Source organism: Carcharhinus amblyrhynchos, chromosome 26, assembly GCF_965287045.1.
Source record: "Carcharhinus amblyrhynchos chromosome 26, sCarAmb.v2.hapA, whole genome shotgun sequence".
NCBI lineage: Eukaryota > Metazoa > Chordata > Chondrichthyes > Carcharhiniformes > Carcharhinidae > Carcharhinus > Carcharhinus amblyrhynchos.
Window position 1 is genome coordinate 2,395,803 of NC_137349.1, and position 25,284 is coordinate 2,421,086.

Consider the following 25,284-nt stretch of genomic DNA (forward strand, 5'->3'; position numbering starts at 1 on the left):
CGGAGAACGTGCAGACTTCGCGCAGACAATGACCCAAGTCATGAATCGAACCCAGATCTCTGATGCTTTGAGGCAGCAGTGCTTACCACTGTGCTATCCACTAGTGTCATTGCAACTACAGGGACTTCCCAAGTTCAATACCACCTTCTGATAAACCATTGAAAGCATCCTATCCGGATGTATCACAGCTTGGTATGACTCCTGCTCTAACCAAGACCGCAAGAAATGACAAAGGGTTGTGAATGCAACCGATTCCATCTCGCAAGCCTACCTCCCATCCATTGGCAATGTTTACACTTCCTGCTGCCTCAGAAAAGCAGCCATCCCACATACCTCAGACGTACCCTCTTCCACCTTCTGCCATCAGGAAAAAGATACAAAAGGCTGAGGTGATGTGCCAACCAACTCAAGAATAGCTTCTTCCTTGCTACCATTAGACTTTGGAACGGCCCTACCACATGTTAAGTTGATCTTTCTCTACACCCTAGTTATGACTGTAACACTACATTCTGCACCCTCTCCTTTCCTTCTCCCCTATATACTCTATGAATGATCTTTATATGTTTTGTCTTTATAGTGCGCAAGAAACAATACTTTTCACCGCAGCCCAATCCACGTGAATGATAAATCAAATCCTTTATCTTTCGTAGAGTCCCTACAGTACAGAGATCTGCACCAACGCTGACAGAACATCTTACCCAAGTCCACTTCCCACCCTATCCCTGGAACCTCATGCATTTACCTCACTAATCCACGCTAGCCACTGTGCATGGAGATACCCCAGTGTTGATTCAGCACCTTCTCACACTATATTGGTTGAAGTAGGGATGAACCTTGAACACCTATCTGTCTCACTGTGATTATCACATTTGAACGCAGCATTATCTCATTTAACTCTGGCCATTTTTATTGCTTGGTTTAGGTTTTGCATTTATGTAACAGCTCATGATGTCGTAGGGATTTTTTAAAGCACCCAATTAATTACAACTGTTTAAAAAAGTGCAGTCACTGCTGTTATTTGGGTAAACACACAATAGTTTTCATTAAAAGGTATCAGAATTTTAATCTGATAACTCTGTGTTGAGCTTTCTTGCTTGAAACAAGCACCTACAATCACATCCCGAAGGCACTTTACAGACATATCGTCACTGTAACAATACCAGACAAGATTTGACGCCAGGCTGGATAGGGAGGAATTAAGACAGATGGAGGTAAATTTTAAGGAGCATCTTCAACAATGGTTTTTTAAGTTTATTGATTAGTGTCACAAATAGACTTATATTAACACCACAATGAAGTTACTGTTCATACTCACGCACTCTCACATAGAACCCCTATGGTGCAAAAGGAGACCATTCAGCCCATTGAGTCTACACCAATTCTCCAGAGATTCCCACTGAGGCCCATCCCTGTAACCCCACATATTTATTGAGCTAATTTAAAGTTTATTTATTAGTGTTACAAGTATGCTTACATTAACGCTGCAATGAAGTTACTATGAAAATCCCCTAGTCGCCACACTCTGGCGCTTGTTTGGGTACACTGAGGGAGAATTTAGCACAGCCAATGCACCTAACCAGCACATCTTTCAGACTGTGGGAGGGAATTGGAGCACCCGGAGGAAACCCACACAGACACGGGGAGAACGTGCAGACTCTGCACAGACAGTGACTCACGCCAGGAATCGAAACCTTTCATGGGAGAAGGAGAGGGCGGTGTTGTAGAGTTAGAATCAGAGATAGGGAGGGCTGAGGCCATGAAAGATATAAAAACAAGAATAAGGATTTAAAAATAAAGGCATTGCCAGATGGAGAACCAAAGCAGGTCAGTGAGCACACTGATGATGGGTGAATAGGATTTGGTGCAGGTTAGGATACAGGAATCAGAGTTTTGGATGAGCTCATCTTATGGGAAGAATAGTGGGGGTGGAGGAGGATGCATGGGGGATGGGGTGGTAGGGGAACAAATTAAAGTTTTTAAAGTTTATTTATTAGTGTCACAAGTCGGCTTACATTAACACTGCAACAAAGTTGCTACGAAAATCCCCTATTCACCAGCGCCTGTTCAAGTACACTGAGGGAGAATTTAGCAATTTGCCAATGCACCCTAACCAGCACATCTTTTGGACTGTGGGAGGACACCGGAGTACCTGGAGGAAACCCACACTGACACAGGGAGGACTCTGCACAGACAGTGACTCAAGCCGGGAATCAGACTCAGGTGCCTGTGCTGACAGACAGCAGTGCTAACCACTGAGGCCTGGCATTAAAATACTCAAGTCCGGAGGTAAGAAAGCACTGGACGAAGGCTTCAGCAGCCGATGAGCTGGGGCAGGTTCAGAGATGGACGATGTGATAGGAATGGAGATGGGGCATGTACGAAATCGGAAGGTATTCTCAGGGACACGGAGGTTGTGAAAGGTCCAAGTTCATCCTCAGGCAAGGGAGAATGGGGATGGATACAGGTTTTAACCGGGCATTATTGAAGGGAACTAGGGGATTCCGAATCTGTACGACAAAGGAGTGGACTCACAAAAGATGCTAGGGTTAAATCTGGAACTTGTAAAACTTATTACATATAAGCAAATATAAAGCTCGAACTAACCTATGCAATCAGCTGCAATTTACTGCCAGCAGGCCCTGTGGCTGGACTCACTTAGCCAAGTAATTCTAGACTTTACTAAAGTTTTCTTTAAAGGAATACACATGAACAAAACCAGATGCCTAATAATGGAGCTCCAGCTGGAAGCAGTTCACTGAAGCTTCCTACCCAGTGCTACATAATTGGGTTAGGTGCGAGTTGAAAGACTGCGGTCTAAACCAAGTTTGTGTCTTAACCCTCGCCCTGAGAGCTGTCTACAATCTATCATTATCTCTATAATCACTGACCATCATCGGAACGTTCCTGTCTAACGTCCGAGTAATCTACCCCACACCTTCCTTTAATCCCCGCATCCTCACTCGAACATCTCATTTATTTTCTTTACCATAATTAGCTGCCACGTTTCCTACATTATAACACTGACATATAACGCTATACCTGTCCTGAGCTATAAAGCACTTTGGGCGTGACAGTGGTCATCACTGCTGCCTCAAGGCACCAGGGACCCGGGTTCAATTCCGGCCTCGGGTCACTGTACATGGAGTTTGCATATTCTCCCCATGGGTTTCCTCTGGGTGCTCCAGTTCCCTCCCACAGTCCAAAGATGCGCAAGTTACTTCAAAACAGAAACTAGAAGCAGGCGTAGGCCATTCGGACCTCCAAGCCTTTTCTGCCATTCATTTTGATCCTGACTGATCATCGAATTCAATATCCTGATCTCACCTCCCCCCCCCCATATCCCTTGATTCATGTAGTCAAGAGCTATACCTAATTCCTTCTTGAAATCATACAATGTTTGGCCCCAACTACTTTCTATGGTCGTGAATTCCATGAATTCACCACCCTCTGGGTGAAGAAATTTCTCCTCACCTCAACCCCATAAGATTTATCCCTTATCCTTAAACTATGACCCCTAGTTCTGGACTCCCCCATCATCAGGAACATTCTTTCTGAATCTACCCTATCTAACCCTGTTGGAATTTTATAAGTTTCTATGAGATCCCCTCTCAGTCTTCTAAACTCTCAACATAATCCTAACCAACTTAATGTGACCTCATATGACAGACCTGCCATCCCAGAAATCAGCCTGGTAAATCTTGGCTGTACCCTTGCTATAGCAAGGTTAGGTTAATTGACCACAGTGCCAAATTGCCCCTTAAAGTGTTCCAAGATGTGTGGGTTAGCAGGGTAAATATGTGGGGTTACAGAGAAAGGGTTTGGGTAAGATGATCTGTTGGAGAGTGGGTGCAGAGTTGATGGACCAAATGGCCTCCTTCTGCACTGAAGGGATTCTTTGGGCAGGATTTTACACCCTCGCTTGAGCGAGACGGGAGTTCAATGGACATTTCTGTTGTCCACAGCTCACCCTCTCTGATTCCGTGACAGGTGAGGTGGTAGAATTCTGATGCATGATTCTACAAAGACATCTTCTAAACCTTCCTTCTTTCTTACCCATTCTTCCACATGGTTTGAAAAGTGGAAGGAGCCTCAGCTTCACTTACAAACCGCAGGCTTTTAAATTCCAAGCTGGGCTTGATTTAACCTTCAGCTCCTCATTTCAGAGAATAAATTTCCCCAGTCTTTCATCCCACTCTATGCAATCTTGTGGAAAGGAAAGCGGCCTCTCGGAGTCCCCACAATTGCTTTTGGAGAGGATCTTTTCCCCTTTGATTTAACTTCTGTGCCTCTCAGTGGATGGTGGGGCCAATGTCCTGTTCAAGTCTAAAGTGTTGCCTGGGCTCAGTGGAGAAAAGCCGAGGGGGCTGATTATGCACCAGTCAAGCATCCTGTGGCACTCTGGGTGAGACAGACCAGTCTGTGATCCTTCCTTCCACACTGCCATCTTTTCACATGGCCCTGGCAAATCTCAGCCAGCAGAGGAAATATCATCCTCAAATTATCAGACAGCCTGTTATCAGTGGGAAAGGTTCCATAATCCACAGGATGGGGCCAGCCTGATAGACAGGATGATATCTTCTGGTCCTATCACCTGCAATCAAATCTTTGTCCTTCATCTGATTTCTCAATATTAACATAAGTTTATAATAGTGAGGCCAATTATGATTTGTCAGCAACTCCATTCCTGTTTTATCATTTGACTATCAGGAATTGGAACATAAATTCAACGGATGTTCTGTTTTCCCTCAAGAATTTTTAAAATTTATTTATTAGCGTCACAATTAGGCTTACCTTAAAACTGCAGTGAAGTTATTGTGAAAATCCCTTAGTCGCCACACTCCAGCACCTGTTCGGGTTCACTGAGGGAGAATTTAGCACGGCCAATGCACCTAATCAGCACGTCTTTCGGACTGTGGGAGGAAATTGGAGAACCCGAAGGAAATCCATGGGGAGAACATGCAAACTCCGCACAGACAGTGACCCAAACCGGGAATCGAACCTGGGTTCCTGGGGCTGAGAGACAGCAGTGTTAACCAGTGCTCCACCCTCAAATTCTTATTTCTAATATTTTTAAGAGGCATGGGTGATAAGGGTAAGGCTAAATTGTCCCATAGCGCCCCAGGATGTGTGGGTTAATGGGGTAAATAAGTAAGGTCCTGCAGATGGGGTCTGGGTAGGATGCTCTGACGGAGAGTTGGTGCGAATGCAATGGGCTGAATGGCCTCCTTCTCACTGTAGGGATTCTATGATTTTTCTATGGTCCTTGTTAAAGCACTGTGGAGTCACCAATAGTTTATCTCTTAATAACCTATGCAATCCTTCCACATGTTGACAAACATATTAAAAAACACAACACTGGCAATCGTTGTTAAAGGATAACACTCCCAGGCAAAGCTACTCATTTCAAGCTTGGAGGTTGGAGCTCTGCATTACTCTGAGCTACAGAGTGGTTTTATGACCACAGAGAGACTGGGGCCAGATCCTTTCCCACAAGGAAGAAAGGATAAACCAGAGAGTGAGTCATCCCAAGATGTTGTCAATGGTGCACCTCCTAATAGCTGGTTCACCAGCAGCACTGGCAGAAGCAAGATCCCTGTGGGTCAAGATACGAGATTAGCATGACTGACGGGGAGAGAGGGAGGAGTGGAGCAGGAAGAGTCCCAGACAATGGTAATAGGAGAAAATAACAGAACCATTCCCCAGATTGCTCAGTTGGAGAGTTCAGTGCATAATTGAGCAGTACAGAAGGTTCCATGTTAGATTCACAGTTTTGTGGCAGTGTTACAGGACTTTACCAATGATCTTAACACATCCAAATAAATAACTGTGGGTGAGGGGAAGTGACATTTCTGATTCTAGTCCAGATACTGTTGCAGGAGTGTGGGCATGATCACACAATGCCCATTACAGTGGAATTGTCTCCCAGCACACTCTGGCTGCTTATAAAGTAGAATCCCTACAGTGCAGAAGGAGGCCCATTTGGCTCATCAGGTCTGCACCAACTCTCCAAAAGAGCACCTTATCCAGGCACCCCCTCCACACCTCAAGAGAAAACACTGGAAAATCTCAGCAGGTCTGGCAGCATCTGTTAGGAGAGAAAAGATCTAATGTTGAGACTAGATGGCCCTTTGTCAAAGCAAACCAGCCTTGACAAAGGGTCATCTGGACTCGAAACATCAGCTCTTTTCTCTCCTAACAGATGCTGCCAGACCTGCTGAGATTTTCCAGTGTTTTCTCTTTTGGTTTCAAATTCCAGCATCTGCGGCAATTTGCTTTTACCCCCCTACATCTCACCCTCTCCTCATAATGCCATACATTTACCATGGCCAATCCCTTAACCTATCGGTGGCACAGTGGTTAGCACTGCTGCCTCACAGCACCAGGGTCCCAGGTCCGATTCCGGGCTTGGGTCACTGTCTGTGCAGAGTTTGCACATTCTCCCTGCCTCTGCATGGGTTTCCTCCCACAGTCTGAAGGACATGCTGGTTAGGTGCTTTGACCCCCACAGGCACCGGAATGTGGCGACTAGGGGATTTTCATAGTAACTTCACTGCAGTGTTAATCATAGAATCCCTACAGTGCAGAAGGAAGCTGTTCAGCCCATCTAGTCTGCACCAACCACAATCTCACCTAGGCTCTATCCCCATAACCCCATGCATTTACCCTAGCTAGTCCCCCGACACAATTTAGCACAGCCAGCCAACCTAACCTGCACATCTTTGGGCTGTGGGAGGAAACTGGAGCAACCGGAGGAAACCCACACAGATACGGTGAGAATGTGCAAACTCCACAAAGACGAGGCTGGAATTGAACCCGGATCCCTGGCTGCTGTGAGGGAGCAGTGCTGACCACTGTGCCACTCTGTAAGCCTAGTTGTGACACTAATAAATAAATTTAACCTTAGTGTTTCTACTGTTGTGTAAAAATGTCTCCCGCCGCCCATCCCCCTGTCTTCCCCCAAAACTAGCTGGGAACTAATGAGCCCTCCTTAACTGCAATCGTTGGCATTCCCTCAATAGTCTGGATTGCTGAGCATTCGCTGGCAACACTTCCTAAAGAGCAAAGCTGTTAACACGGGGCATATGTCACTTCCTGCTGCTTGAGGTTAAAGCAGAAAACATCTGCTGGGGCAAACGTTCACCATCTTTAATTCTGACACTCATACTCGGCTTTTTATTACTCAGCCAGGTCAGTGCATTTTAATCCTATCTTTCTAAAGGCAAGTTTATTATACATAGAAAATAAAGCTAATTAGGGTCTATTGGCAGCATGGTGAATTCTCTCTCAGACACACACACCCGCCCGCCTGCCTCTAGACCATTGGGCTAGCTCGTAAATAATCTGTCAACACACACACTGCTTTCAGAATGCATGGCACCGCTTACTTCCGTTCTAACTGAACATGAAACTTCTGATGTCCTCTTGCACTGTGCGTTCTCAATTCCCTTTCTCATACACACACACTGGAAGCTTATTGCAAACATTCCCTGCCTTGGGCAGGATTGAGCTGGGGTTAGAAGGAATGTGTAACTCAGTTTGCGCTGGCACCGAATCATACGTCATATCAAGTTTGCCTGCTTCACCTCTCCTAGGGGGCACAGTGGGACTGGCTATCCCAAGAATACACTCATGTGTCTGTCTTCATGCTGGTCTCATAGCCCCCCCTCCCCTAAAGGCAGGCATGCCCACTCTTCTGGCAGGACTGATTGGTAGCCAATCAGGGCCAGGAGCTTGTGCCAATTTTCCCATTCACCAGCACAGGAAGCACAGGGTCAACTGTAGCAGCCTGAGTGGCAGACTGGCTGAAATTAGCATAGACAGGGGTAACTCTCAGTGTGTGTATGACTCACTGCTCACTGAATGCACTAGAGAGCTTGTACAGCCATGTTCAATAGCAACAAATGTTTGAGAGGGTATTTGGGCATTCAGCTCAACTTGTCCCAGCCCAAGGTTACTACCCTGCAGTGAGTTACCACGGGGAGAAGGACAGAACTGGGTAAGACAGCCAACAGAGAGAGAGAGTGTGTTGTGGGGTGTGTAGGGTTTGTGTGTCTATCACATGTGCATGTAGGGTGCACGTGTATGTGTGCACGTGTGTGCACTCTCCCTTTCTCCAGAGACGCCAGCACTCACTAAACAAGGACACATGGGGATGGGGCAAAAACAAAAAGGTTTTTTGAACACCTAAATTTGTGGATCACTCACACACGGGGTGGAATCACAATCTGTAATGTATTAAACAGCTGGCTTTTCACACCATCGTCACTTAGTTATTGTCACATTTACCATCACAGCAGATGTAACTCTTTTAGACAATCCTCTGACTCACTAAACAATGGCAGATTTCCTAGTAATTTACTAAATCCTGCATTTCCTGCTACAGGATCCCTAGCACAGACATGTATTTCAGGGGCTGCTGGTTGAGACAGAAAGGAATGGAAGGTTAAGCTATTTGGCTGACTTGAGGTTTGATGGGAGAAAGCTCATGAGCAGCACAAACATTGCAGGTAGCAGCTGGATCGATTGGCCTTGTTCGGAGCTAGAAACTCTTCATAATTCCAGTCTGACAGAATTTAATTCAAGTCATCAAAGATCAGCAGATCGAACAATGCAATGCTCATTACAGACACAACTCACCAATAGTTACAAAACAGGAAATCCTCTCACGCGCCACGAGCAACGCCAAGGGAGATCTGCTAGCATATTCTTTACTACAACAATAATTAGCATTTATACAAAGTCCTTCCATAAAGCCTTCACAGCACTGAAAATCAAATAAAAATTGACACCAAGCCAAAGAAAAACACATTAGCGAGGGTGATCAAATGCTTGGTCAAAGTTTTATGGGTATAAGGGCATCTGAAATGAGGAGAGAGAGAGAGAGAGAGAGACAGAGAGAGAGAGAGAGAGAATGAGCGAGAGAGAGACAGAGAAGGAGAGAGAGAGAAGGGGAGAGAGAGAGAAGGAGAGAGAGAGAGAGAGAGAGAGCGCAAATGAGAGTGAATGTGAGGGAAGCTTAAAGATAGAGGTAATTGCAGAGCTTAGGACTCCAACAACTGAAGACAGTCGCCAATAGTGGAGCAAAGGAAAGCAAGGATTATAAACAATCACTCAGGTGAAAGGTTTGAAGTTTATCTATTATTGTCACAAGTAGGCTTACATTAACACTGCAATGAAGTTACTGTGAAAACTCCCTAGTCACTACACCCCAACGCCTGTTCGGGTACACTGAGGGAGAACTTAGCATAGCCAATGAACCTAACTAGCTCGTCTTTTGGACTGTGGGAGGGGACTGGAGCACCCAGGAGGAAACCCACGCAGACACAGGGTACAGCATGCAGACTCCACACAGACAGTGACCCAAGTCAGGAACCAAACCTGGGTCCTCGGTGCTGCAAGGCAGCAGTGCCAATCACTGTGTCACCATGCTCCTAAGGTTTGCTAAACATACGACTTACAGTTTAAAATAAATTAGTTGGTTTCAAAGATTAGGAACTGTGATTTGCCATATTAAGAGTGGCTGGAACTGGACACATTCAGAAGGGTAATAGCCTATTTCCCTACTATTTGACATTATTTAACCCTCAAAAATCAGTGCCAGGTTAGAGACCAGGGCTAGGATTTCACTTGCTACCACATGGCTACCTGCCTCTGTCTAAGACTTTGAGCTTTTTGGTTAGGATCCCCACAGAGGCAGATGTAGGAAATTTGGAGTCTGTAACTTCTCGCGTGGCTGTGCTGTCACTTAAGGTGATCCATAAAGCTGTCAAATACAGGGTCAGACCATCCCTCAGCCAATCTGTCAGTGCTCTGCAGGGCCACTGCTTTACTGGAGTGAATAAAGCAAATTTCATTTTCATTTATTCATTTTTTGAAAAAAATGGAAACATGTGTGTTGGGACACCACATTCTGCAATTCCATCCACTTAAACATTGAAACTAGAAGCAGGGGTAGGCCATTTGGTCCTTCCAGCCTGCTCTGCTGTCCACTACAAAAGTGCTTGATAAATGGCAGAGCAATTCGATGGGCCGAATGGCTTACCCCTGCTTCACTGATCTATCACTACTTATAACTGAAATACAAGAAATGTATTTAAATGCATTTATTCTAAAAGAAACAGTTACTATTTCTCATCATCAGGATCATTGGGTTATGATGACTGGATAAGTGAAGTTTAGTTTTTAATTGCATCGCAATCCAGAGATTGTTTTAAACCACAAAGCCCTATTCACAGTAATCCTAATAGTTATTGAAGAATATTCTGGTTCATCGTGCGCAGAAAGAGTCATTCAAAACCTATGAAAAGTTTCCTTGCTCCTGCATCAGAAAGCAAGAGCCAACTCAGGCCAGCTTGAGTTCAGAAACACACAGTTGGCATCGTAGGTTTACACTGGCATAGAGTGGCATAGCTCACTGTTCATGTCGCCGCTGCAGTCAGATCAGTGGCGCCTTCAATTGAATATGGACTATGGGAGAGTAAACAGTATAAACTGATGTCCACTTTCATGGCATGGTGGGGCACCTGCCCCCACCCAACTCCAGGCACACAGCCACAACTACAACACCAAAGGTGCAGAAATACTTGGTAAGCAAAGCGGGCAATAGGTTATTGGAGGGAAGGTGGGATCCAGATTTGAAGTTATGATCAAATTAGCCATGATTTTACTAAATGGCGGGGCAGGCTCCAGGGGCTGAATCATAGAACACCTACAGTGCAGAAGGAGGCCATTCGGGCCATCGAGCCTGCACTGACAACAATCCCACCTGGGCCCTATCCCCAAGGCATTAAATGTTGTTTTGGAGAGCAGAGCCTTCTGGGGGACGATTTCATCAACACGTTTGAAATTATGATGGGTTTTTTTTTGATAAAGTTACTAAGTTGAAACTGGCCAGAGGATCAGTAACCAGAGTTAGCTAATGGACTGGAGAAGAAATATTACTAAGCATTTACCCTGTTAATCTCCCTGACACCAGAAACCTCTTCACAGAATCCCTGCAGTGTAGAGGGAGACCATTTGGTCCATCAAGCCTGCACTGACAACAATCGCACCCAGGCCCTAACCCCATATATTTACCCTACTAATCCTCCCGATACTAAGAGTCAATTTAGCATGGCCAATCAACCTAATCGGCACATCTTTGGACTGTGGGAGGAAAGCGGAGCACCCAGAGGAAACCCACACAGACACGGGAAGAACATGCAGACTCCACACAGACAGTGATCCAAGGCTGGAATTGAACCTGGATCCCAGGTGCTGTGAGGCAACAGTACTAACCATCATAGCCTACTCTTGCTTCTTGTTCATACAATTCATCAAGTAAACTCATTGAGGTTGACCCAGGCGGGAAAGGTCCAGGAAAAAAAAACTTTTCCCACTCCCGTTGAGTGTGTTTTTCAGTTGCGGTACCAGGGTTACACGCTGGCACTGAGTGGCACCAGTGGTACAAAAGCAGTGTGTGTTTTGCTTTTGTCCACCTCATGTAAAATGACTGAACAATTGTAACTTGGGGCAAATCTGTGAACTCTTTTTTACTTCACCATAAACTGTAACAATCACAGGCCCAACTGGGTGTAAAGGAAGGAAATTCAGCAGTGAGCAGGTTAAAATTTCTCTGCATAAGTTTATGGCAACCACAAATAGCTGTAAATAAATAGCGGATAATGGATGCTTGTCAGGGAATTACAACACAGTAATCCAATCAAGGAGGTTCATATCAACCATGAAAGCAGCGCTTGGAGTGTTTTACACTACGCCTGTTCTAGACTGCTGACATCAATACTCTGTTGTGAAAACTTGGGAGAGACCAGAGGTGCTAAATGATTGTTCTGGAGTGCAGAACCTGCCGGGAGAGATTTCATCGACATACTTGAAATTATCTTTGAAAGCAACCAAGTCAAAAGTATTTCTACTGGCCAGGGGATCAGTAACCAGAGGACATCGAGTTATTATGCAGTCAGGTGTTAGGATTGGGAATGCCGGTCTGAAATGCCGGTGCACACAACTTCAAGAATAACTTTCAAAAAGGAATTGGTGAAAAAAAATCATTTGCAGCACTGTGAAAAAGACAAGGTTGTAGATGAATCGGATTGCTTTAAAGAGCCAGCACAGATATAATGGGTTGAATGGCCTCCTGCTATCATTTAAATTAATTTAACACCACTATCCTTTAGTGTTTGCCATTAAACTTCTTGCAATAATGGTTCAGACTCTGTACCTCAGCTTGCTCCCAATACTGGTGGCAAACCGATAACCAGAGTGCACCCAAGGGTGATCCCTCTTTCCAAATTTAAGGCACCTGAGCCCAGAACTCTACTTAATAAAAGGTGTTCTGTTCAGTTTCAGCAGATGTGATATCAACATTAAACATGCCCATTGTTAAGATTCTTGTTGAAACCCTTTGCAATATATGAGGATTACCATTTGTCGCCAAGAATGAGGTCATTTAAATTTACACACCAACACATTGAGAAGGAAAGCTTGGCATCTTGCAGTAATGTTGCAGCTTAGCACATCTCATATCTCAAAGCACTGTGTTTTCAGTTAATAGCACTGCACATAGCGTCATTGGCCAAATGGTCATTTTCCATGTGGCAATCAAGTCCATGCCAGCTTTCTGCCTGGCAATCCAATCATTCCCATTCCCTGTTGCCCTGAAAGCTTCATTTCTTCCAAAGTCCCAACCAATTCCCTTTTGAAATTGGTTCATTGGCTCTGCAGCCATCATACTTGGAGGCAGCGAGTTCAAAGTCATCACCATTCCCATGCATAAAAAAGTCTCTTTACAGATTCCCTACAATACAGAAGGAGGCTATTCGGCCCATTGAGTCTGCACCAACAATCTCACCCAGGCCCTATCCCCTCAACCCCACTAATCCCTCTAACCCACACATCCCAGGACATTAGGGGTTAATTTAGCATGGCCAATCAACCTAACCCACACATCTTTAGACTGTGGGAAGAAACCGGAGCATCCAAAGGAAACTCACACAGACACAGAGAACGTGCAAACTCCACACAGACACTGACCTGAGGCTGGAATTGAACCCAGGTCCCTGGAGCTGTGAAGCAACACTGCTACTCACACCTTCTCAGCACCTCCACCCAAAACCTTACACTTATGTTCTCTAGTCCTCACATAGCAGAGGAAGGCCATTCCACCCATTGTGCCTGTGTTGGTGGCTAATTAGTCCCAGCCCCCTGTTCTTTCACCATAGTCCCTCCCTTTAACATGCAACTCATCAGTCAAGACTTTGGTCACCTCTATGAGCTTTTTCCTGTCTGTCTGAGCATCCGTTTTCCTTGCACCCAATTACAGAAGTACCGTGGGACATTCTTTGCATTAAAGATGTGACATACGTGAAAAGTTATTATCCATTTATGTCAGTAAACGGGCAGGCAGGACCTCGGTCGAATATCTCCTCCATTAGGAACCACAAAGAAAGCAATTGCTCAGCACTACAAAAGGAGTCTTAGCCTAGATGATATGGTCTTGGAAGTTTGAACCCACACCCCTGTAACCGATGGTTGATTGAATTGAATGCAGTTCCTAACTTACAACAAATTCCAGGTTCAATTATTTTTCAACATTGTCTCTTCTTTTCCCTTTCGTGAGATCCAGGGGTTGCTGGCAAGGTCAGAAATTGTTGCCATTTCTAATTTCCCTTAAACTGAATGGCATGCAGGGCAATTTCAGAGCGCAGTCAAGAGCCAATTGCATATTGGCCAAACCAGGTAAAGGAGGGCAGATTTTCTTCCCTAAAGGGCATTAGTGAACCAGATGGGGATTTTACAATAAATCGATGATACTTTCATGGTCACCATTATTAAGACAACTTTTCATAGAAACCCTACACAGTGTAGGAGGCCATTCGGTCCATCAAGTCTGCACCGACAACAATCTCACATAGCCCCACGTATTTACCCTGCTAATTCTCCTGACACTAAGGGGCAATTTAGCACGGTCAATCCACCTAACCCACACATCTTTGGGCTGAGCGGGGAAACTGGAGCACTCGGAGGAAACCCATGCAGACACAGGGAGAATGTGCAAACTCCACACAGACAGTGACCCAAGGCCGAAATTTAAGAATATTCTGGATCTTTTTTTAATTGAATTTAAGTTCCTCCATCTGCCAGTGGACTTCAAACTCTGTGTCCCGAAGCACTAACCCGGGTCTCCAGATTACTAATCCAGAGGTATCTTCACTGCACTACAGCTCTTGACAGGGTGGATAAGGAGAGGATGTTGTGGGAGAATCTAGAACTAGGGGTCACAGTTTAAGACTAAGGGATTGCCCATTAAGACAGTCTTTTCTCTCAGGTGGTCAGGAGTCTTTGGAACTCTCTTTCTCAAAGGGCAGTCGAAGATTTAACAACGTAAAATATTTTAAGGCAGAGCCAGTGAGATTCTTGATAAGCAAGGGGATGAACTTTGGCAGAAGGGCAGAATTATGGCACAATGGATAGTACTGATGCCTCACAGCGCCAAGGACCTGGGTTCGATTCCTGGCTTGGGTTGTGCAATTCCCAGCTTGGGTCACTGTCTGTGTGGTGTTTACACATTTTCCATGTATCCGCGTGGGTTTTCTCAGAGTGCTCCTGTTTCCTCCCACAGTTCAAAAATGGGTAGATTAGGTGAATCAGCCATGCTTCAAAAAAAAATTCTCCCTCAGTGTACCCGAACAGGTGCTGGAGTGTGGTGACTAGGGGATTTTCACAATAACTTCATTGCAGTGTTAATGTAAGCCTACTTGTGACTAATAAACAAACTTTAAAGGTTATGGGGGAGTAGGTGGGAATATATGCAGTCAGATCAGCCATGATCTCATTGAGCGGGCATAGGCTTGAGGGGCCCAAGTGGCCTACTCCTGCACACCCACACACACACACACACACCCACACACCCACCACCACCACCACCACCACCCCCCCCCCCCCCCCCCCCCCCCCAGTTTGTTTGTACATATGCCACTGTCTTCTCTCCACTATTCATTCAACATGATTGGGATTTAAAAAGTACTAATGCCTTTCGAAAAGCATCCACGATATTCTTCCTCAGAATTCCCCCAAAGCTGTGTTAGATCCTGTAGACCATCTGGCCACATTACCAGGGATTCTTCTTGCTTATGTTTCAAAGCAAGATTGTCAGAATCTGGAACCTTGACTTTGAAAGGACTAGTTAACATTTTTAAGTTCAGAACCTTGATTAGCATCACCATGAGAAGGATCTTTAAAATATTAATCCAATTCTTCAGCTGATTCTGAGCAAAATTTTCTGTATTATTTTGTAGGTTTAAGGCTTCCAGATTTGTTCTGATCTTAGTGGGGATATTCGCAGCATTGAAGGGCTTAGCATATTTCCAATTCAAAAAGCAAACCCTCATTTTTGAAAGGCAAAATGGTTAAATCGCTAATAAAGATGTGTGGATTAGGCAGATTGGCCATTCTGAATTGCCCCTGTCAGGGGAGTTAGCTAAGGTAAACGCATAGGGTTATGGGGTTAGGGCCTGGGTGGGATTGTGGTCGGTGCAGACTCGATGGGCCGAATAGTCTCCTTCTGCACTATGATACCTTTCTCTGTAAAGAAATAACTTTCAAGGAATGGGAATGTTAGAACGCCAGTCAACTCCAAGGGGAGTCATACTTGTAATGTTGATATTATTGTTAATAACCACTTTACCTGTGATACTGCGCTTGCAAAAATTGAAATTCTTCCTTGATGCGATCACAGGTCTCCACCACTGTAAACTTAAATGGCTGTCCAGGCTGGTGAGGTGCCTGCAAAAAGAAAGAATTGCATTTATATAGCACCTTTCACAACCGCCAGCTGTCTCACAGCATTTTATGGCCCAAGTGGTATTTGTAGCCAGTGAAGTGTAATGTACACACAGCAAACACCCACAAAACAGCAATACAATCGTCAGATCATTTAGTGATCTTGACTGATGGATAAATATCATCCAGGAGCATGGCACTCCCTCAGTCAGTGCAACGCTGAAACGTCAGCCTTAGAATCATAGAATCCCTACAGTACAGAAGGAGGACATTCGGTCCATCGAATCTGCACTCACCACAGTCCCACCCAGGCCCTATTCCCATAACCCTCATTTACCCTGCTAATTCCCCCGACACTAGGGGCCATTTAGTGTGGCCAATCAATCTAACCTGCACATCTTGGGAGTGTGGGAGGAAACTGGAGCACCTGGAGAAAACCCATGCAGACTTGGGGAGAACATGCAAACTCCACACAAACAGTGACCTGAGGCTGGAATTGAATGGAGCCCTGGCACTGCGAGGCAGCCACTTTGCTATCATCCTGCCCTAAACTGCCACCTTGATTTTTCTGCTGAAGTTTCTGAAGTGGGACTTGAACCCAGAACTTATGATTCAGAGCCGAGAGTGCTTTCAACTGAGCTGAGGTTGACATGGGCAGTCAGATTAAAAAACCTGTTTAAACACCTCTTGCAGTAATGATCTACATCCTAAATTTCTTATTATTTCTCATTCAATTGCAACTGGTAAACAAAAGGTGTGAATGTGTGAGTGTGAGAGAGGCATCAGGATTGCAAATCTTCACACCTCCCAACCACTGAGGAGATAAAAGGTTTATATCAGCTACTTCCGCAAAAATGCTAATCCATGAACACAAAGTGGCAATATGATTTGAGGGGACCTTTCACTGCACGAAGCCCTAGTAGAGAAACCTACCCAAGCTGCCTCTCCAGGTCAACACGGTGGCACAGTGGTTAGCACTGCTGCCTCACATTGCCAGGGTCCTGGGTTAGTGGGGTAAAATACATGGGGTTACGGGGATAGAGCCTGGGTCAGATGTTTTGGAGAGTCAGTGCAGACTTAAATGAGCTGAATGGCCTTCTTCCACACTGCAGAGATTCTATGGTTTAAAAAGTTTTCTCCTGTGCCCTGGTTAATATTTATCCATCAACCAAACCACTCTATTCAGATTGTCCAGTCGTTGCCTGTTGTTTTTTGGGAGCTTGCTGTGTAAATGGGCTGCACAGTGGTCAGCTTTGCTGCCTCATAGCGGCTTTGTTCAATTCCCAGCTTGGATTACTGTTTGCATGGAGTTTGCACATTCTCCCAGTGTCTGCGTGGGTTTCTTCTCAGTCCATAAGTCATGCTGGTTAGTTGTATTGGCCATCCTCAATTCTCCCTCAGTATAAAAACAAGCACCGGATTTTCACAGTAATTTCATTGCAGTGTTAACATAAGCCTACTTGTGACACTAATAAATAAACTTTAGCTTTAGGAGGGTATCACGCCACCCATCTCATTGTGCATACTGGCCTGTCGCTCCAAACTGAAAGGTGATTATAGAATCCCTGCATTGCCATTCGGCCCATCAACACTGTGATGGGCCGACACTGTGACAGAGCATTTTAGAAAAGCCCACCTCCCTGCCTGTGTAACCCCACACACCTACCCCACCAATCCCTACACAGCTTGGGACACTAAGGGGCAATTTAACATAGTCAACCAAGCTAAACCACATATCTTTGGACTGTGGGAGGAAACTAGACCACCTGGAGCAAACCCATGCAAACATGGGGAGAATGCGCTGACTCTGCATGAATAGTCACTCAAGACCAGAATCGAAACCAAGTCTCTGGCACTGTGAGGCGGTGGTGTTAATCACTGTGCCACCCTGTAATGGGGGGAGGGGGGGGGGGTGCATGAACAAGGGACAAAAGATCATAATTCCATTTAACAATTGTTTAGGCCTTTTACATATAATTGGGGGGGGGGGGGGGAAGAGAGGGAGGGGGAGATGAAAGATGTTTTTGTTAAAAAAATCTCAAATTCTACTTGAAGGCCAGCACAAGGTGGCACACCAGTTAGCATGCTGTCTCACAGCTCCAGGGACCCAGGCTCGATTCCCGGCTTGGGTCACTGTCTGTGTGTGGAGTTTGCACGTTCTCCCTGTGTCTGCGAGGGTTTCTTCTGGGTGCTCCGGTTTCCTCCCGCAGTCCAAAGATGTGCGGGTTAGCTTGATTGGCCATGCTAAGAAATTACCCCTTAGTGTCTGGGGGTCGGGGGTGGGGGAGTGGAATTAGTGGGTTAAAAACTTGGGGTTATACGGGCATAGGGCCTGGATGGGATTGTTGTCAGTGCAGGCTCAGTGGGCTGAATGGCCTTCTCCTGTACTGTAGAGATTCTACGACAAGGTGTTCCAGACCTTGAGAGAAAACTCATCCACTTGCTGGTCTCGGTGTAAATAGTCGGTGAACGAGATTCAATCTCCCTGAAGGACTTATAGACAGTGCTGTAATTGATAGAAAAATCACAGCCAATATTTTATACAGTTAAATCGAAATGCCCCTCCCCAAATCTTTAATAGTCTGCTCAGATTTATTGACTTAATGGCATAATCACTGTGGCTCAACACCAGCCGCAGGTCCAGAGTCAGGGTTCGGGTCCAGTTTGCTCGCCAAAAGAGCATTGTGAATGCCAAGAACTTGGAGCATTTACACGTGTAACATTCCGCGCATGAAAAGTTATTTTTTTCTCTCGGTATTTTGGTCACATCTTGACGAGGCGATTAACTGGAGGTAGAAACGGAAATCAACGAAACCTCTTTGCGGAAATGTCACTAACCAATGCCACCTGCTGGAGTTTATATGCGTTTATAAATAAAAAACCCAGCCCCCCCCCCCCCCCTCCCACCTTCCCTTCCAACAAGCCCCTCAAAAGAAAGAACATTCACAATACAGCGAATGCTCAGAAGCGGGATGTTCAGATCACCAGCCGTGCCCTGAATCTGAATGCCCAAGGATTAAGAGGTCCCTCACTCCCCACCCACCCCCCAGAATAAAAGCAGGTCTGAATAGACAAGTCTTAAACAACAAAGCACAATTCTTTCAATTAGAATGGGGAAATTAAGAGTTGTTTTGCTCTCCAGCCAGCTACACTCCATTCACATTTTAAATGCCACGAACTTGCAAGGGAATATATATATATATGTATATTTATGTTATATGTTTATACAATAGGTGGCCCCACGGTTGATCAATTCATTTAATTATGTTTGGGGGCGTGTGATCCATGTCAGGAATTCTCATTGATATTAAAGAACGGTAGAAATTGACATGTTAAGAGTATCAGAGGCTACAACACGCGACAGTGTTACATATTTATTCCCCTTTCGTTTGCCTCTGATATGAAATGTTGTTGAGTAAACTGGTACTTACGGGATGCCTGCCTTGTGGATACATCCTTGGATGTTATATTCCTCTCTCCTTTACTCCCCCACTGTTTTTTTTTAAAGAAAGGAATCGCACAACACAGCGACGTCTCCGATGACTTCTTAACAAGAGAGTCGTGGGAAGGAAATGCAATAAAGCCTTGACGATTTTGTTTTCTCAGCTTCTCAACATCGTCAAGAAGCTGAGCGTCCTCGGGAGTTTCTCCAGCCACTTAGACCATCCCTTTCGGCTGGACTCACATCGCAGAAGGAAAATAAGAAGCTCAGCCAAGAAATCCAGGGCAGCTCCGGAGGCGGCTGCCGGGGTAGGGGGAGGAGGAGGAGGAGGTAAATCCAATGTCCATATAAAACACACCAGACCGACGATCCCAACTTTCAGAGAGAGAGAAAAAAATGTCACAAAGTCCAACCCTTGGAGGCTGAGGGCAGTGTCTTCAGGGAGCTGGAAGCCATTGGAAGTGTCAAGAAAAGGGACAGAACAAGCAGTAAAAATCTCCTCCACCGAATAAAGTTTTGGTGAAGGGTGATATTTCCAAGAATTGCCCCGATTTCCTCCTTGAGGAACTCCTCCATGTAACACTCAGCTCCAGTGTAACAAACCCTCTCTCTGCTACATCTTGGAGAGTTCCCTCAATTGGATACACTGGAGCCTGAGGCTGCAGCCAATCAGCAGCCGCCGCCCCCACGTGGGGCCGCCAGCTCACCCTGACCCCCGCCAGCCAATCAGACATCCGGCCCCTCGCCCATTGGCCGGCTCCTCCCCTCCCCCCGCGGGGGGGGAGGAAGGAGGGAGGTGAGCGCGGGGGCCGCCGGGAGGTGTAGTCCGCGCCCCCGCCGGCTCCCCTTCTCTCGCTGCCGGCGGCGGACTACAACTCCCGGCCTGCACCGGGCAGGCTGGGCAGCCGGCGCACGCGCACTCCCGGGCCCGGGCCCAAGTGTCAATCAAAGTAACGTGGGGCAGCCTGGCTGCGGCCCTGCCCCGCTGCCAGGGCGGATTAATGATAGTGTAGTCGGAACAGACATTCTGCGGCTGTCCTGTTCTGCCTCAAACAAATCATTGTGATTTGCATTAAAGAGAGAGAGAGAGGGAAAAAAATCGCGTTAACAGGATTGTCATTTTGAAGTAGCTAGGACTGAGGGAGTCATTTTTTTTTGCTGTTGCCGGATTAATGAGTGAAAATATACCTTAAATGCCCAGATTTAAAGCTGTCTGCAGCATGATTAGAGGGTACATATATTTAACATCCAAATACTACTCCCCCCCCTCCCCCCAACACCCACAGTAAAGTAGCAGCAGAATGGAGCACAGGACCTGCTTGCATTAAGGAACAAAGGGTTCAAAGGCTTGGTTAATGGGAGGGACAGGGTCATCAGGTGGCTTGTTTAACTGCTGGAGGGTTGCTCTGTGGGTCTGTTCCCACTCCCATCTCCCACCGTTCTCCCACCCCCCTCCTTCTCCCACCCCCCCCCTATTTTCCCACCCCCTTTTTTTCTAACAACCCACTTCTCCCATCCCCTTTCTTCAACCCTCTCCTCCCCCCACCCCCAAACTCGCATCATTTTTACTTCCAGGGGTAGTGGGACACTCAGCTGCCTGTGTGTTTTCCCAGAAATGGGTTTTGACTTCAAGAGGAGCTGGAAATGTATTTTCCTGCTATCCTCAGCAAGGGACGCATTTCACATTCAACAAGATGGCCTGGGAGAAAAGAAAACAAACGCTGGCGAGCAATCCATTTTGCTTATGTATTTACACGATTTCCTATATTTACTTTTAAAGGGCAATATTGCCTCAGTGGATAATCTCGAGCCAAGATCAGTGAGTGAGTGAAAGGAAGGAAGGACGTGTTTGTCACAATAGATTCATTATGCAGCAGGCACTGTAACTATTTAATCACATTCTCATTCTTGTCTTGTTCTCTCTTCACCCCACCCCACCCCACCCCACCCCACCCAGGACAGCACTGAATCACACACAACAGGAAAGTCCCGCATTTCAACCCCTGATCTGTCCTAAATTGGCCACTGCCGGTTAGGATGCTGATGACTGCACGCTCAAAATAGTCAAATTACCCCCAGGGCTTGGCAGATGAAAAGATCAACCAGATTGCCACTTTGGATTCATAGCCACTAACTCACACTGGCAGGCTGCACATGTGTGATGTCAGGTGCAGAGATGATTGGGCTTTCTCGCGATGCCCTTCACGGTTGAATGGCCTGTCAATACTCACTGTCAAGGTTCAGCATGAAGAATGGTCACTTGGGTGAAAATGCTGGGAGCTGGCTGCTATCCAGTCCGGATTTAAATGGAACAACAGCCGCATTGTTGCACTAATCCCACTGCTGCAATCTCATAACAACAAGTGACCATTTATATTTATGTGGCACTATTAAAATGATAAGATGTCCTTCGCAGAAGTGTTATAAAACAAAATGTGACGCCGCCACACTTCGCGATGTTTGGTCAGGTGACCAAAATCTTGGTCAAAGAAATGTCTCAGAGGAGGTTGGAAAGGTGTAAGGGGGGGGGATCCCGGGGTTAGGGCCTTGACAACCAAAGGCAAGGCACAGCCACCAAGGCAGAGTGAATAAAATCGGAAGCATGAAAGAGGCCAGAATGAGGGGAATGCAGGTCAAGGTGGATTGGCCAGGCCAAATTGCCTCTCAGTGCCCCAAAAATGTCTAAAATGGATGGATTGGCCGTGATTGGTCACAAGAAGTCACAGTCTTAGGATAAGGGGTAGCAAATTTAAAGTGTTGAGGAGAAACTACTTCTCCTGGAGTTGAGGGGGTTGAGCTATGAGGAGAGGCTGAATAAACTAGGCTTGTACTCGTTAGAGTTTAGAAGAATGAGGGGAGATCTCATTGAGACGTATAAGATGATGAATGGGATGGATAGGATAGAGGTGGAGAGACTCTTCCCGCTCAGAAAGGATAGTAGGACTAGGGGGCACAGCCTCAAGATAAAGGGGGGGCGGTTTAGAATGGAGTTGAGGAGGAACTTCTTCACTCAAAGGGTGGTGAATCTCTGGAATTCTCTGCCCGTTGAAGTGGTGGAGGCTACCTCGCTAAATATTTTTAAGACGCGGGTTGATGGGTTTTTGATAAGAGAGGGGATTAAGGGTTATGGGGAGAGGGCGGGAATGTGGAACTGAGCCACGACAGATCAGCCATGATCTTATTGAATGGCGGGGCAGGCTCAAAGGGCTAGATGGCCTACTCCTGCTCCTATTTCTTATGTTCTTATGTTGTGAATCTATGGAATTCACTACCCCAAAGTGCGGTGGATGCTGGGGCAATGGGTAAATTTAAGGAGGAGTGAGACAGATTTTTAATTGGTAATGGGTTGAAGATTATGGGCAGAAGGCAGGAAAATGGGAATGAGGAGCATGTCAGCCATGATTGGATGGTGGAGCCGGTTCGATGGGCCGAATGGCCTAATTCTGTATGACGTTATGGTGGATGTATGGGGTTGCGGGGATGGAATGGGGAGAGGGCCTGGCGAGGACAGTCTATTGGAGATTCAGTGCAGACTCGATGGGCTGAATGGCTTCCTTCTGCAATCTACTGATTCTATGATTCTGTGATATGGGTGACATGGTGGCACAGTGGATAGCAGTGCCGCCTCACATCACCAGGAACCTGGGTTTGATTCCCGGCTTGAATCACTGTGCAGAGTCTGCACATTCTTCCCATGTCTGTGTGGATTTCTTCAGAGTGCTCTGGTTTCCTCCCACAGTCCAAAAGACTTGATAGTTAGGTGCCTTGGCCATGATAAATTCTCCCTCAGTGTACCTGACCGGATGCTGGCATGTGGCGACTACGGGATTTTCACAGTAACTCCATTGCCATGTTAACGTGAGCTTACTTGTGACACCAATAAATAAACTATTTCAGCGGGTTGTGGGACTGGAGGGGAGTACAGAAATAGGGAGGAGTGAGGCCATGGAGGGACTTGAAGACAGGGAGTGGAATATTTTACAACCAAACCTCCTTGGAAGGTTAAATTGCAGCTGGAATATCCTCCACCAAAACTTTACAATGCAAGAAACACCTCCAATACACTTCTATTTCCTGTAACATTATCACACCCCCTGAAATTGATAGTAAACTGATGAGGTAACTTGGCTTTTTCTGACTGCCAGCGATAGCTAAAAAGGGTGATGACCCAATGTTGGTAGCAAGTGAAGCTACCATGAGCTGATTTTTCTACATTGTGCATTATTCCATTTTGAAATGTACTGGCTGAAAGGGTGGTAGAATTCAGTAACGACTTTTAGAAGGAAATTGGAAAAATACACACTTTTCAGGCTATGTACAAAGAGCAGGGAATGGGATTAATTGCAAAATGACTAAAGAGCTGGTACAGATGCGATGGGCTGAATAGCCTCCTTCTATAACTATCATTCTTTGATTCTATCATTTCTTGTCCCGGCATCATAAACCACGAAGGAACATTACTAAGAGAGCAATTTTTGAGATGAGTTCGATTCCACTATTCACAGAATAAAAAAGCACTGTTGAAAACTAGATCTGTTATTAGGCAATCTTCAGTATTCCAGTCAGCATGACGATATACATGGTGGCTCAGTGGTACAGTGGTTAACACTGCTCCTCACAGCATAAGGGACCTCCGTTCAATTCCGGCCCTGGGTGACTGTGTGGAGTTTGCATGTTCCCCCCATGTCTGCATGGGTGTTCCTCCAGGTGCTCCAGTTTCTTCCCACAGTCCAAAGATGTGCATGTTATGTGGATTAGCCATGATAAATATGCAGGGTTAGGGGGATAGGGTGGAGGGGAATGCCTGGATGGGATGCTGTTTCAGAGAGTCAGTGCAGATTCAATGGGCCAAGTGGCCTATTTCTGCATTGTAGAGATTCTATGGTTTTTGATTTGATTTGACTTATTATTGCCACATGTATTAGTATATAGTGAAAAGTATTGTTTCTTGCACGCTAAACATAGCGTACATAGAGAAGGAAGGGAGAGAGTGCAGAATGTAGTGTTACAGTCATAGAGTGTAGAGAAAGATCATCTTAATAATCTAAATATATTCTATATTGAGTTCTATATGTATAAATATATATATTGTATATATAAATTCCTCCCCTGAACCATTCCTTCTTTCACCTCCTGTAAGATCCTCCTTAAAACCCATCTTTATACTGTAACTTGGACTTTGATTAGCCTTTTCTGAAATTTCCATGGGGTCCTGTGTCTATTCTTTGATTATGCCTCTGTCAAGTGTTTGGGATGCTTCTTTACAGTAAGAGTGCAAAGTTGTAGACTGGTGTTGAAATAATTTTCAAGGCTTACCTATGCACATGCTTCTGTCATAGAATCATCATAAAATCCCTACACTGCAGAAGAAGGCCATTCAGCCCATCGAGCCTGCACTGACCACAATCCCACCCAGGCATTGGCATCATCAATCCAGAATCATCAAGGAAACTGCCATCCCCTTCAGAACAGTGACTGCCCTGATGCTGCTTGTGGGCACAACACCACAAGGGTGCATGGGAAGTTGCCATTATGACCCTGGGTAAAGGAAGTTAGAATGAAATAGAAAAGTCAGGTCAAGCTTTAAGAGGCCGACCTAATTATACCCTCACAGCCTATCCTCTGAACTCACCACTCTGGAACATTGCATTTGGTCTTGATTTTTCCTGGGAAACACCAACTTAGGGAACGTGGTGGTGGTTATTTACTGAATTTATTATTTGGGAAGCCTGAATTAATAATCCAAAGACATGAGTTCAAATCCCACCGTAGCTACTAGGGAATTTAAATTCAAACAATAAATGCATTTAAAATTAATGGTAACTTGGCCAGCATTTTCCAGCCCTACTCCCAAATCTCCTGATGTGGTGAGTCAGCCGAAAGTCCATTGACTTTGGTGGAACTAGAAGATGTCACTGACAAATGGGACTGGAAAATCGCAGCCTATGTAATGATAGGGATGGTCATAAAATCACATTTGGTTCACCAATGTTTTCTGAAGGAGAAAATCTGCTAACCTGACCCAGTCTGACCTAAATGTAACTCCAGGTCCATAGCAATGTGGT

The 25,284-nt window shown here is 45.6% G+C and overlaps 1 protein-coding gene across 5 annotated transcripts in view; it reads right to left on the reverse strand.

Moving 5' to 3' along the window:
- LOC145358766 (transducin-like enhancer protein 4) overlaps positions 1-19,862 on the reverse strand; it is a 204,940-nt gene extending 185,078 nt beyond the window's left edge. For 4 of the 5 annotated variants that reach the window (XM_080213033.1, XM_080213030.1, XM_080213032.1 and 1 more), the window contains exons 1-2: positions 19,209-19,862; positions 15,683-15,780 (exon numbers count right to left, since the gene is read on the reverse strand). In XM_080213033.1, coding sequence (XP_080069159.1) covers positions 15,683-15,780; positions 19,209-19,232 — 122 coding nt within the window. In that variant the 5' untranslated portion in view covers positions 19,233-19,862. The remainder of the gene's footprint in view (positions 1-15,682; positions 15,781-19,208) is intronic. The other variant, XM_080213031.1, reaches the window with a different exon arrangement.
- Between the last annotated feature and the right edge of the window lie 5,422 nt (positions 19,863-25,284).